The sequence below is a fragment of the Coregonus lavaretus genome, assembly GCF_964263955.1.
Source record: "Coregonus lavaretus genome assembly, chromosome: 20".
NCBI classification, from domain to species: domain Eukaryota; kingdom Metazoa; phylum Chordata; class Actinopteri; order Salmoniformes; family Salmonidae; genus Coregonus; species Coregonus lavaretus.
Genome location: NC_140007.1, coordinates 32,128,644 through 32,144,004, shown reverse-complemented (window position 1 = coordinate 32,144,004; position 15,361 = coordinate 32,128,644). Strand labels below are relative to the sequence as shown.

The 15,361-nt window shown below is 40.8% G+C and overlaps 1 protein-coding gene and 1 pseudogene across 2 annotated transcripts; one reads left to right on the top strand and one right to left on the bottom strand.

Moving 5' to 3' along the window:
- Positions 1-1,354: 1,354 nt before the first annotated feature.
- LOC311148125 (matrix metalloproteinase-19-like) lies at positions 1,355-4,325 on the top strand (annotated as a pseudogene). Its single transcript has 9 exons — positions 1,355-1,435; positions 1,611-1,702; positions 1,807-1,937; positions 2,094-2,312; positions 2,761-3,006; positions 3,187-3,291; positions 3,432-3,599; positions 3,823-3,948; positions 4,089-4,325. The product of its transcript is annotated as a matrix metalloproteinase-19-like (transcript).
- Positions 4,326-4,821: 496 nt separating this feature from the next.
- Positions 4,822-10,626, bottom strand: LOC311147811 (transmembrane protein 198-like). The gene is made up of 5 exons (XM_084184601.1): positions 10,459-10,626; positions 7,168-7,634; positions 5,924-6,499; positions 5,617-5,756; positions 4,822-5,402 (listed from the first exon to the last, which is right to left on the bottom strand). The coding sequence occupies exons 2-5, from the start codon at positions 7,355-7,357 to the stop codon at positions 5,304-5,306; spliced, it is 1,005 nt and encodes a 334-aa protein (XP_084040727.1). The 5' UTR covers positions 7,358-7,634; positions 10,459-10,626; the 3' UTR covers positions 4,822-5,303.
- Between the last annotated feature and the right edge of the window lie 4,735 nt (positions 10,627-15,361).

The following is a 15,361-nucleotide window of genomic DNA, read 5'->3' as shown; positions in this document are numbered from 1 at the left end:
GTAACTCAGCAAAATCTTTGAAATTGTTGCGTTTATATTTTTGTTCAGTTATAACTAAGGTGACAAGGTTTAAAAAACAATCTTGCATCTGAAAACCAATGGTTATGTTAAATTAGCCGCAGTATAGGTATGTGGTCAGTTGTTATATTGAGTGTCAAATAATTGCATGTACTTATGTGATATGCAGACTATTTAAAATCTAGGTACCTTTATTAATGTTGTTTACTCATATCTGTTTCACTATGACAGTGTAGAAGTAGTACCATAACCTGTCCAGTAGATGGCAATGTGTAGGCCTGAAAAGCCGGATTCTGTGATCTTGATATTGTGTAATCTGAATCAGAATGATCCTATCCGGTTATTTGCTGAATAACCGTCTTAAAAACAGCCAGATCGATCTGATCTTGCATTGCAAAAAAGAGGATTACATAATCCATTCTGATCCAGATTAAAAGTTTGGAAAAACTGGGCCCAGGTGACATCAAGAGGCAAAAATGTGACATTGATATGGTAATAGTTCTTATATATAAGCATACTAATTAACGATTGTCTCGGAACGGAAATGTGGTTAGTTGTTTTTCTCTTATAGGACAGTTGTAAATCTAATTTACATTATTGGAGGATTAGGTTTTTATCTCACAGACTACATATTTATGGAGAGAAACAAGAATCTTGATTGAGCAACTTCAGTGATACATTTTGTAAATCCATCACACACACTGTCTTTCCCTGGTAGTGAATGTTTCATTGTTCATTAACTATGCAATATAAGATGCATTGAATACACCATCTGTATTGTAACCCTGTCTCAATTGTCATTTAAACTGACCAAGAATAGACCTTTAAAAGTTGTTAGTTATATTGACTTAATTATTTTATTGTGTTCCTCTGACGTAATATAGGGTATTTAGGGGCAATTTTATCCGTTGAAAGCGGATAGATTTTGGGATAGTTGTAAGTTGCAGTGTAAGTGGGCTGTGTACTTTATGAGTTGCTGTCGGTGTCTGGAGTATTTATTTGCTCTAAAGTAATCCCAGTATGCATTCCTCTAATGGTTTATTATGTGGTTGGAAACAGGTCCCAGTAGGCAGACAATGGTATAAAAGCTGTATATGAAACCATAAACAACAGAGTTCCATAGAACATTATGAGACCGGGACCAACAGAATTAAAATGATAAAGTAGGCTTAGAAGACTCATCTAGATGGATAAACTTTACCTGAAATATTGGATCTTATTTTATTGGATAGAGTTCTTCGTTTGTTTTCATCACACTGTATCTCACTGAAGAAATAAGAAACAGAAAAAGAGATACAGTACTTGAAAACATCAATATCTTAAAATTGATTATTAGATGGAGTTCATGCTGTTTTTTGTCTTGCTGACAACAGTGTCATCCATTGCCTTGAACAGGGAGGAACTCATGGAAGCCATGGTAAGAATATACCAGATAATATATTACAAATGAGAACTGCTGCAATTCATTATTTACTAAACAGCCTGATCTGAGCTTTAGCCAACTCCTCTCTGTGTTCGTTTGTTGTCATGCCAAACATGTACCTATTAATACTGTTAATGTTAATATGTCTGCCAGTGCCACATCTCCTTAGGTCTATTTAAGGAACTATGGCTACCTGCAAATCCCACTGGACAATAGTATGAGCCAAGTTTATCAGACTTAGGAAATGACAGGGGCACTGAGGTAACCACCAAACATCACACTTCGTAGCATGTTCTTCTGCTTTAAGCTTGGTAGTCTTACATACTCAATATACTACATATGTGTTTAACTATAAGAACCTTTAGAACATTCCAGAAGGCAACTAACTTAGCTATCTCAGCAACACTTAATAAGGCCACATTGGCAATGATGAAACAACCTTGGTGTGGTATTGAGGACTCCTTCAATGACAAATCCCTCAAATATCAAGTCATGGGTGGGTCATTTTATTTATCTCTTCCGGCTTCATTGTTAGATGATCTTGACTTGGTGTGAGGCAAAAATATGCCCACACAATCAACTAAGGGTCAAAACAAAGCCTTGCCATAAACTATTTTTGACTGCTATATTTAACTAATGCCCATTTCCACAGGTTCTACTTGGTGTAAGATAATGCTGACCTACTGCATCTATAGCTACACCCCAGATTTGGGCCTGGCAAAAACACGTGCGGTCCTCCGGTCTGCGTTTAGGTACTGGACTGAGATGCCACCCCTGAATGTCTGGGAGGTGTTGTTTCTGTGAAGAGCAGACATTAAAATATTGTTTCATAAGAGTGATAGATCTTGTCCAGTGCCCTTCGACAGACCAGGTGAGAGTCAGAGTACTCCATAGACGTCCAACTGTCACTGCAGTTTGGATGTGTGAAAGAAGACTTTTCAGATCTCAACTGAAGTGACCAGAACATGACATGAGTCTGATGTAGACAATCTACTGCAGGGTTCTTGTATGCACGCATGACTGTAAGTCGCTTTGGATAAAAGCGTCTGCTAAATGGCATATTATTATATTATATTATTATTCTTCAATTCCGGTCCTGGAGGGCCGAAACACTTCTGTTTTTTATTTCTACCTGGTAGTTAATAGCACTCACCTGGTGTCCCAGGTCTGAATTAGCCCCTGATTAGAAGGAGAGGATGAAAAACAGAGGTGTTTCGGCCCTCCAGGACCGGAATTGAAGAACCCTGATCTACTGTATATGCATCAGAACGTGATAACATCTGTATTTTCACCTGTCTGAAACAATCCTCTGTCATTAGGGGGAGTGTTAGCCCATGCAGACAACCCTGAGTCGGGCATTGTGCATTTTGACAAAGACAAGTAGTGGACAGAGGGGAAGTCTTCTGGCTGTAACCTGAGGATTGTAGCAGCCCATGAGATTGGTCATGTCCTTGGCCTGGGTCACTCTCAATACCACAAGGCTCTAATGGGACCCGTTTACCCTGGTTACCGTGCCAGCTTCAAACTAAATCCTGATGGCATCTGTGGAATCTCAGCTCTCTATGATGGGGGCTGGATAATTAGTTATTTTATTTGATTAATACAGATTATGTGATCAATATCTGATAAGACATAAAATAATTCCGTAGTAAGACTTCGATTTCCTGTGGATGTGTATGTAGATGATAAAGACACGTTCAAGACGTTATGTGTTTGAAACCTTTGCCTTTTCTGTTCTTCTTTAGGGAAGCCAGCCAATCGTCCCACAGTATCCAGAAAGCCAAATCATCCAACCCTAGAGGCAGGTCCGCCACATTCTTACAAGGGTACCATGGATGCAATAATGTTAGGTAGGTACCGTAAAGATTTAATCCCAATTTCTGTCCTACAAACACAATGTAAACTCTATATGAAACTGCAAAATAGCACTTTCCTTAGGATATACAGTATTTACAAGTGTTTGTTTGTCTGACATTTATCCACCACCCAGGTCCTTTTCGCAAGACATACGTCTTAAGCGGTCAGTATGTGTGGACAGTGTCTGACACTACTGGTTACAACACACCCATCCTGATCTCTGTGCTGTGGAAAGATCTTACAGGGAGCCTCAATGCAGCTGTTTACTCTCAGAGGACCAACAAGTCCTACTTCCTAAAAGGTATACCTTTTTGCCCTGAATCACACGGTTCCTAGCCTGGTCCCAAATCAGTTTGTGCTGTCTTGCCAACTTCGTTGTCATTACCAAACATTGTTCTACCTATACATAGGAGTCGACAAAACATCACACAGATCTTGGACCAGGCTACGCTGTCCCCTTTTCAGTTCTGGAATTTTTCTCAGTATTGTAGTTTTCATGTGTCACTGTCATGTTCTTTACTCAGGAGACAAAGTGTGGTGATATACAAGATTCAAAATCGACATTGGCTTTCCCAAACTTGGCCAGCATTCATTCTAATGTCAATTCAGCCTTGTACTTTAACTGGAAAAACAAATTCATATTATTCAAGGTAAGGAGCAAACCAACAAACAAACAAACAATGGTTTTGGGATAATATGTGAGCATGTAACACACCCTCTAGTCTAAACCATTTCAGAATGAGTGGGATGTAGCGACCAGATAATAGTTACATTTTGTTCTATCCCTTAGGGTTCTCAGTATTGGCAGTGGGCTGAAGCTAGGGCAATGGATTCCAGCACATATCCCAAACCCATCTCACATTTCTTCTCTGGGGTACCCTACAACCCGAATGCTGCCTTCACATGGACAAACAGCCATATATACGTTTTCAAAGGTAACTAGTACTGGCGCATCAACAATAACCAAGTTGTGGATAAGGGCTACCCTCTCAGAACTAGTGAAAAATGGTTGCAATGTGATCTGTAGGCCGTTAGAGGTCAGTGGTGTTTCATTTGTACAGTACTACATCAACCTCCAGAACCAGAATGTCACTGTAATGACACTATAGCCTTGCCAGTATATCACCTAACCCTCTGAGGTGAAATATAGTGTAGTATCTGAGGAATTATGACTTTGCTAATGTTTTCAAATGGAACCTGAGAGGAGGTTTATTCAGCTTAGAGGGAGTAGTTTTAGAGGGACACACCATAGAACAGAGGAAGTCTGTTGTGTGGAGACAGGTGATTGGTCTGTATGGGAAACCACCCACAGCAGGATAGAATATATACCACAGTTGGGACAAAGGAAGACAGAATAATCAGATTTGAGATGGGGCGATTATTCTCCAGGTATCTGCAGGTATCTGTAAATCGACGCTGTAACCCTTTGTTATGAATAAACCTTTATGATGAAAATACAGCGTCAGCGGTTCTCCTTGGTCTCACAGCATAATTAGCAAAGTTTACTCGACACAACAATAGTAACATTTAAGGATGTTTATTTACTTTGACAACAGAAGAGTGACAAAAATGTTTAAATACTATATCTCTTGTGCAAGGCATGTACAATGTATGTAATTCCCCAAAACTATATTTCCCCCTCTTGTACACTGTGCATAAAACTGTAACAATGGATGTCTTCACTAAAATGTATATTAGCAAACAGACCAAAATAAAGCAATTTTATTTATTTAAGGAATGATCAATGGTTATATTACGATTGACTGTCTGATACCTTAGAAAGACTGTGAATAATAAACAAAACAACAAGGTAAATCTCTTGTCTCAAGAATCAGTCTGTTGCAAAAAATAAAAAAAATAAAAAAAGAACAGTCTATGAATTGTCTGCTGGAGAGAGGTGTTGGGCACCTTAGTGGAACTGGGAGGTGATGCCTACTATTTGGTGGTTGTCCCTCAGACCCTATAGACTAGGGAGGAGAGAGTCAGGGGAACCATGAAGCCTGTCTCAAAGTATCATGGTGTGGTTGACTGTGCTGTTGCTGATGATGCTGCTGCTAGAGGAACCTGTACCCATCTGTCGGTCACGAAAGCTCTGGATGTAACTCTGTAAGGTAAAGTGGTAAGGAAAACATTATTGTTGCATTATTGTCTAGGATGATTTTTTAAATGTTTATATTGGTCAATTGTTTCTATCTTTTAAAACATGACATGCAACTAATTGTTTATTATCTATGTGCATAACATAAAAAAAAAGAAGTGTTTCAATCAAGCTCATTCATGCCCATTAGGACATGCCCATTAGGAGTGAAGTAACTCACTGGGGCCAGGACGTCTCCAGCATAACGCTGTAGAATTGGAGGCTTGCGATGGCGGAAAATGCCCTGCTGGGGTCGTCTCTGGGCATCTCTCTGTCTGATTCGCATCAGTTGGACCTGTCTTTGTCCTCCACTGACAGGTACTGGGGGGCATTCAATGTCAATTAGCATGGGACAGAAAAAGAGATAATTATGTTGTAACTTGTAACCAGTCAGTGTACATGTTAAGTTTAACCTAAGTATCAAATGAAGTAGTGATGACATCGAGGAAGTAAGCATTCCATATTTTTGATGAAACTGTGCCACTCACCTTCTGTGTGGGACACTCCTTTGGCAGTGAGCATCCATTGCACCACTACCCCCATCAGACTGAATAGAGGAAACACGGCTGTTATAACCCAGCTGTACCAGCAGAGGGGGCGAGGGGGAACCTGAGACAGGATGTCGTATGCATGGCCAGCCAGCAGCGACGTCTCTACAAAGTCGTCCACGCATGCCATCACCACAGCGGCTCCGACTGCTGCCGTGGAGAGCACAGTGAATTGTTTCTGCCACTGCAGTGTGAGAGTGGCACAAAATGTGCTCGTGGCCAGGAGTGCACCAAGAGGCGCCCATAGTGGGGTAAGGCTGTAAAACTGTCTGACAACCAGTAGGTTGGCAAGGGTGATCAGACACCCCAGCTCTAGGCCGGTAATGACGAGCCCCACAGTCTGTACCAGCATAGTCACCAGGCCACAGAGTACAGCCACTCCCAGGAGGATGCCTGCTTTGGTCTCCATACTCAACTGGGTATCCAGCACAGGCTCCTTAAGGTACAACAGGCAGACTAGTGTAGACCCAAAAATGAAGCCTGACAGGAACATAACCATCTTAAAGCAACGGTATCCTAAAGAAAGAGAGACAAGTGGGGGGATGTTAAGTAACAAGATGGAGAAGGAAACAAAGTGTACTAAAGTGAACTAAGTTTGACTGAGAAGGGATTGTTTTTTTTAAAGAAGTAATTTGTAGACGTCAGAGTTTCCCTTTGGTGTACTGTACAGTTTACAGAATATTAGAGAGAAAGTATACATCACATTATGCATAGTCTGCTTAAGAAAAACGAAGTGTTTTTTTTAATCAGACATCAACATTCACGGCAAGTGCATCTGTTGGATTTACTGGATTTGGACCAGGCCAGGAGGCTGCCTGCATCCCCCCAGGTGGCTGTTTCTTGACTCTCTCGCAGAGGAATGCAACAGAACCAGGAGGCCCATCTGCCTCTCTCCTAGTCTGGAGCTTATCCATTATACCCCTGGCTAGCCCAGCCCAGACACCTGGCCCTCCTGTTTTTACTATAAGGCTTAGAGTGAGCTGATGAAATAGTTTAAGTTAGTATGATGAGGTTAAAGGTCAACTGGGAATTAAATAATGATGTATCTACAGTGGAGCATTGGAGTGTTTTGTGGAAATACTGTAATTGAATTGTAGATATGTCTATCATGTCTTTAATGTGTAAGTCTTGAGAATACACATGTGGAAGTTACAACTGTCCTCTATTACAGGTCAGGAACTTACCAAAAAAGCAGTAGATGAGGCCTAACAAAAGGCATACTGAGCAGACGATGGATGGGATAAGTTCATACTTCCTAGTGAACCCCAACTCACACGAATCAACTTCAGCCAAGCCAGAGAGGATATATTGATCCACTTCAGCCTGGCTCAGCACTTCCCCATCAGTGACCAAGAGCGAGCTGGGGTCTGCCATCTTGGAGCAGCCGTTCAACAGGTCTGGATAATGACCGTGCTTTTATTTAGCAATTAAGGCCATCCGTGTTGTTTTCCTGGATTAATCTCAATTGGGAGCATACGTCAACAGTCAACGCCAAGCCAGTATATTGTCAGTATTCCATTGGGACAGGACTTTGCTTCATTAATCTACTGAAAGAATGTGACGAATGCTTCATGTTGTTAGAATGTAAGAGCTGAGGAAACAGGAAGCTCCTGTGAGAAGTGTGTGAATCAGACTATTTCCTGTCTTGCACCTGCAACAAGAGGAGAGGAGAGTCAAATACAGCCAGAGATAATTATATGACATCTGTAATAGGCAGAAAAGCTGCCGCGGTCATCCCCCTCTTCAAAGGGGGTGACACTCTAGATCCAAACTGTTACAGACCCATATCCATCCTGCCCTGCCTTTCGAAAGTTTTTGAAAGCCAAGTTAACAAACAGATTACCGACCATTTCGAATCCCACCGTACCTTCTCCGCTATGCAATCCGGTTTCCGAGCTGGTCATGGGTGCACTTCAGCCACGCTCAAGGTCCTAAACGATATTATAACCGCGATCGATAATAGACAGTACTGTGCAGCCGTTTTCATCGACCTGGCCAAGGCTTTCGACTCTGTCAACCACCGCATTCTTATTGGCAGACTAAATAGCCTTGGTTTCTCAAATGACTGCCTCGCCTGGTTCACCAACTACTTCTCAGATAGAGTTCAATGTGTCAAATCGGAGGGCCTGTTGTCTGGACCTATGGCAGTCTCTATGGGGGTGCCACAGGGTTCAATTCTTGGGCCGACTCTTTTCTCTGTGTATATCAATGATGTCGCTCTTGCTGCTGGTGACTCTCAGATCCACCTCTACGCAGATGACACCATTTTGTATACATCTGGCCCTTCATTGGACACTGTGTTAACAAACCTCCAAACGAGCTTCAATGCCATACAACACTCCTTCAGTAGCCTCCAACTGCTCTTCAACACTAGTAAAACTAAATGCATGCTCTTCAACCGAACGCTGCTTGCACCCGCCCACCCGACTAGAATCACTACTCTCGACGGGTCTGACCTAGAGTATGTGGACAACTACAAATACCTAGGTGTCTGGTTAGACTGTAAACTCTCCTTCCAGACTCACATTAAGAATCTCCAATCCAAAGTTAAATCTAGAATCGGTTTCCTATTTCGCAACAAAGCCTCCTTCACTCATGCTGCCAAACATGCCCTCGTAAAACTGACTATCCTACCGATCCTTGACTTCGGCGATGTCATTTACAAAATAGCCTCCAACACTCTACTCAGCAAATTGGATGTAGTCTATCACAGTGCCATCCGTTTTGTCTCCAAAGCCCCATATACTACCCACCACTGTGACCTCTACGCTCTTGTTGGCTGGTCCTCACTACATATTCGTCGCCAAACCCACTGGCTCCAGGCCATCTATAAATCACTGCTAGGCAAATCCCCGTCTTATCTTAGCTCATTGGTCACCATAGCAACACCCACGCATAGTATGCGCTCCAGCAGGTATATCTCACTGGTCATCCCCAAAGCCAACACCTCCTTTGGGCGCCATTCCTTCCAGTTCTCTGCTGCCAATGACTGGAACAAATTGCAAAAATCTCTGAAGCTGGAGACTCTTATCTCCCTCACTAACTTTAAGCATCAGTTGTCAGAGCACCTTACCGATCACTGCACCTGTACACAGCCCATCTGAAATTAGCCCGCCCAACTACCTCATCCCTATATTGTTATTTATTTTGCTCATTTGTACCCCAGTATCTCTATTTGCACATCATCTCTTGCACATCCATCATTCCAGTGTTAATACTAATTGTAATTATTTTGCACTATAGCCTATTTATGCCTTACCTCCATAACTTGCTACATTTGCACACACTGTATATATATTTTTCTGTTGTATTTTTGACTTTATGTTTTGTTTTACCCCATATACAACTCTGTGTTGTTGTTTTTATCGCACTGCTTTGCTTTATCTTGGCCAGGTCGCAGTTGTAAATGAGAACTAAAATACTATAAATGATCAAACTGGACTCTACATAGCTAGTCTCCACATTTACATCTAAGGTAGATAATAGATTGTATGAATACCATGTATTTCAAGAAAAATCCCTCTGTACTACACAACCCTATCCCCAGGAACCAGAAAAGGAAACTGAGATCCTCTCTGGGTCACACATTTTGTTAAAATAGAGGATGCAGATGAGGAAATGAGGGTTGGCTTGATGCCGACTGAGTCATTGAGCCTCTTTGTTTTGAACATATGGTAAAGTGCTCCAGTCACAGAACAATGCTAAGCAAACAAACACCCCAACAGTAGGACATACCGTTACAAAACTCCAAAAAGGAATTGTGTATTTTTGAATACACAATGTCGCTCGCAGGTGGTCTCAAAAGCTGGAAAAAATATTGAAAAGTATGTAACACAATTAAATATATATATATTTTTTAAACAGCAATACCCTCAGCACTCAAACCATTACTTTCATTGTGCACATGCACCTTGTTGATCACATGCTCACCTCTGCACACAAGGATAAATTGGGTTGCCTTAATCTGTCTAGCAACAGAGTATACTCTACGTTGAAGGTCCTTATAAGCTTTTCAGGCAGATCCCCAGATAATTGAGCATTAGAGGACTATTAGTGGAGTCTAGTGAGGCTCATGTCCCACTGTCCTGCTACCTGCTTGTAAGTCACACAGAAAACACTATCACTTTCTATGGCACCAATCAAGTGACTTCTGCTATTAGAATATTATTAAGATGTCAGGATGATCAACTTTAAATTTTTGATAACGAATTAAAACTGGACACTGAGCCATATGCCAAAAAGAGACTCCCTGTGAAAATATATATTTATATAGTCAGACAAATGAACACCTCATTGTCAGTTTACAGGCATTACATGAGTTGTATAGCAAATTCCACCTTTATAATTAATAGGTGGGATAACATATTTTGATCAGACATAACAGACATATGCCTAGCAGAGAGTATTTGTGATCATGAGTTTACAAATACTGTTCGCATGAATTGTTTTAAGAGTCTGAAAATAAGTAATCTTACCAGACATGAGGCATATCCTTGTCAGAATTACAATCTGTGATGAGAAGGAATAAGACTGCTACTCATTTGTCACTTTGTATGGCATTCTAGGTGGAGGAGTTATATCTGTTCCCTCTGTCTTTGCTGTGTTGAGGACATCCTACTCATGTGTGCGTTCCTCTCATCTGTGGCCACTGGACTACTGACAGCATCTGACATCAGTGCAAGAAGTGACCATCTGTCCCAAGCTTGTTGTGCAGATCAGAGGTGAGGCAATACTGTTGTTGTCCACATGATGTCTCTCTAGTCATAAAGATTTACAGTTTACAACAGACGAAAATGTAAGATTGGTTAAACCCATTGCCAGACATGTTCCATCATGAGTCAGGCATGATGTAACATGTCAGGGATGGAATATGGAAGTTCACATTCTAGGAAAAGTGAGTGGTCCAGAAAAGAGGTGAGATTCTGGATGCGATGAGCCAACAGCTCACCCATGAAATAAACATGAAATAAACTCATGTAGTCTCATGTCTCAGTGAATATGCAAATTCCCAATCAATGGTTTGTAAGAACAGAGAAAAATGAACTCACAAGCTTGATAAATGAAATTGTGTTTCATGATGACATTAACAACCACTGATGTTTATTTTTAGATTATACACATCTTTATTTTTAAGACTGACCGTTTATTTATGAAACTATAAACTATCACAAGGAATGTACAGAGAGAGATTTACAGACACACGATTTACAGTACCCACTGGAGTATTTTGATGCACTGTTCACTGAGCCATTATTATTTCCAGATTATTACCAGATTGAATTAACATATCTGGCGAGATTGAATAAACAACATAATATATCAAAAATCTGACAAATAAGCCTTGGGAGTTATACTTTAGGTTCAAGATTTTTAACGGAATATGCATATACAGTCACATCTGAAATTATTGGCACCCTTGATAAAGATGAGCAAAAAAGACTGTTTAGAATAAATAATACAAATACTGAGCTATGTTGTATGCTCAAATAATTATAATATTTTATAGGAATATATATGCTCAGAGAAAAATATTTTGATTAACAAGTAAAAAGAATACAGTGGGGAAAAAAAGTATTTAGTCAGCCACCAATTGTGCAAGTTCTCCCACTTAAAAAGATGAGAGAGGCCTGTAATTCATAGGTACACGTCAACTATGACAGACAAATTGAGATTTTTTTTCTCCAGAAAATCACATTGTAGGATTTTTTATGAATTTATTTGCAAATTATGGTGGAAAATAAGTATTTGGTCACCTACAAACAAGCAAGATTTCTGGCTCTCACAGACCTGTAACTTCTTCTTTATGAGGCTCCTCTGTCCTCCACTCGTTACCTGTATTAATGGCACCTGTTTGAACTTGTTATCAGTATAAAAGACACCTGTCCACAACCTCAAACAGTCACACTCCAAACTCCACTATGGCCAAGACCAAAGAGCTGTCAAAGGACACCAGAAACAAAATTGTAGACCTGCACCAGGCTGGGAAGACTGAATCTGCAATAGGTAAGCAGCTTGGTTTGAAGAAATCAACTGTGGGAGCAATTATTAGGAAATGGAAGACACACAAGACCACTGATAATCTCCCTCGATCTGGGGCTCCACGCAAGATCTCACCCCGTGGGGTCAAAATGATCACAAGAAAATCCCAGAACCACACGGGGGGACCTAGTGAATGACCTGCAGAGAGCTGGGACCAAAGTAACAAAGCCTACCATCAGTAACACACTACGCCGCCAGGGACTCAAATCCTGCAGTGCCAGACGTGTCCCCCTGCTTAAGCCAGTACATGTCCAGGCCCGTCTGAAGTTTGCTAGAGTGCATTTGGATGATCCAGAAGAGGATTGGGAGAATGTCATATGGTCAGATGAAACCAAAATATAACTTTTTGGTAAAAACTCAACTCGTCGTGTTTGGAGGACAAAGAATGCTGAGTTGCATCCAAAGAACACCATACCTACTGTGAAGCATGGGGGTGGAAACATCATGCTTTGGGGCTGTTTTTCTGCAAAGGGACCAGGACGACTGATCCGTGTAAAGGAAATAATTAATGGGGCCATGTATCGTGAGATTTTGAGTGAAAGCCTCCTTCCATCAGCAAGGGCATTGAAGATGAAACGTGGCTGGGTCTTTCAGCATGACAATGATCCCAAACACACCGCCCAGGCAACGAAGGAGTGGCTTCGTAAGAAGCATTTCAAGGTCCTGGAGTGGCCTAGCCAGTCTCCAGATCTCAACCCCATAGAAAATCTTTGGAGGGAGTTGAAAGTCCGTGTTGCCCAGCGACAGCCCCAAAACATCACTGCTCTAGAGGAGATCTGCATGGAGGAATGGGCCAAAATACCAGCAACAGTGTGTGAAAACCTTGTGAAGACTTACAGAAAAGGTTTGACCTGTGTCATTGCCAACAAAGGGTATATAACAAAGTATTGAGAAACTTTTGTTATTGACCAAATACGTATTTTCCACCATAATTTGCAAATAAATTCATTAAAAATCCTACAATGTGATTTTCTGGATTATTTTTTCTCATTTTGTCTGTCATAGTTGACGTGTACCTATGATGAAAATTACAGGCCTCTCTCATATTTTTAAGTGGGAGAACTTGCACAATTGGTGGCTGACTAAATACTTTTTCCCCCCACTGTATATGTATATATTGGCACCCCTTTTTTTGTACTTAGTGCACCCTCCCATTGCGTGGATAACGACACTTAGCCTTTTTTTCTATAATGTTTAATGAGTTTGAAGAACACATTGGGAGGGATCTTAGACCATTCCTCCATACAGAATCTTTCTAGATCCTTGATATCCTTCAGTCTGCACTTATGGACTGCCCTCTTCAATTCAAACCCCAGGTTTTGATTGAGGTTCAAGTCCGGAGACTGAATGTTGATTTTGTGGTCAGTTAACCATTTCTTTGTGGATTTTGGTGTTTGCTTGGGGTCATTGTCTTGCTGGAAGATCCACTTGTGGCCAAGTTTCAACCACCTGGCAGAGGCAACCAGATTTTTAGCTAAATTGTCCTGCATGATACTTGGTAGAGTTCATAATGCTGTTGACCTTAACAAGGGCCCCAGGACCAGTGGAAGCAAAACAGCTTCATAACATCAAAGATCCGCCACCACATTTTGCAGTAGGTATGATATTCTTTTTTGCATATGCATCCTTTTTTCAAGGCTAAACCCATCACTTGTGTCCATGGCCAAAGAGCTCTATTTTCATCTCATCTGACCATAGCACCTGGTTTCCAATCCAAGAGCCAATGCCATTTAGCAAACTCCAAGCGTTTACTTTTGTTGGTTGCTCTCATTAAAGGCTTTTTTATGGCAACCCTTTCAAATAGTCCATTGGTTTGGTGGCGTCTAATTGTAGATTTGGAGACTTGGTGACCCCAAGATTCGACCAAGTTCTGTAATTCTCCAACGGTGGGACTTGGAATTTCCTTTGCCTCCCGAACCATCTTCCTCACTGTGCGTGGGGACAAGATACACTTGGGTCCTCTACTAGGCAAGTTTAACACTGTTCCAGGGTTTTTAAACTTCTTAATTGTTGCCTTAATAGTGGTATATTAGTTTTTTCCATCATTGTTTTTTGTACCCGTTGCCTGATTTATGAAAGTCAACAACCATTTGTCTCTTTTCATTTGTGAGCTCTTTGCCTTTCCCCATGGTGATGGATGACAAACGGACTTTACATTTATACCCCAGAAAAACAGGAAGCCATTGAAGGCCACAATACCGTTTGTTAAGCTGAGATAAACTTAAAAAAGTAGAATGTTAATGGAGATTAAAATAATTGTTAAGTGTCAAAAGTATTGGCACCCCTATCTTTTTGAGTAGTAAAAAACCCCCCGTGTTAAATTAAATATTTTTCTCTGAGCAATTTAATTGGTATAAAATAATTGTCAAAAATGTTTTAGCATACAATATACAGTAGCTCGGTATTTGTATTATTTATTTTATACAATCTTTTTTGCTCATCTTTATCAAGGGTGCCAATCATTTTGGATGTGACTGTACCAGAGGCAACCCCTCCCATTTGAAAGCTAGATAAAGCTAAAGTTATGATTCTAGACACATCTTAAAGAGACAGAATCTTTATGCTCCTTAAAGAGAACTGAAGAGTTTCATTCCAAAACGCACCGGTTTGAGTGTGTCAAGAACTGCAACGCTGCTAGGTTTTTCACGCTCAACAGTTTCCAGGGTGTATCAAAATTCTTTATTTTTTTATTTTTTTATTTCACCTTTATTTAACCAGGTAAGCCAGTTGAGAACAAGTTCTCATTTACAACTGCGACCTGTCCAAGATAAAGCAAAGCAGTGCGATAAAAAAAACAACACAGAGTTACATATGGGGTAAACAAAACATAAAGTCAAAAATACAACAGAATATATATATACAGTGTGTGCAAATGTAGCAAGTTATGGAGGTAAGGCAATAAATAGGCTATAGTGCAAAATAATTACAATTAGTATTAACACTGGAATGATAGATGTGCAAGAGATGATGTGCAAATAGAGATACTGGGGTGCAAATTAGCAAAATAAATAACAATATGGGGATGAGGTAGTTGGGTGGGCTAATTTCAGATGGGCTGTGTACAGGTGCAGTGATCGGTAAGGTGCTCTGACAACTGATGCTTAAAGTTAGTGAGGGAGATAAGAGTCTCCAGCTTCAGAGATTTTTGCAATTCGTTCCAGTCATTGGCAGCAGAGAACTGGAAGGAATGGCGGCCAAAGGAGGTGTTGGCTTTGGGGATGACCAGTGAGATATACCTGATGGAGCGCATACTACGGGTGGGTGTTGCTATGGTGACCAATGAGCTAAGATAAGGCAGGGATTTGCCTAGCAGTGATTTATAGATGGCCTGGAGCCAGT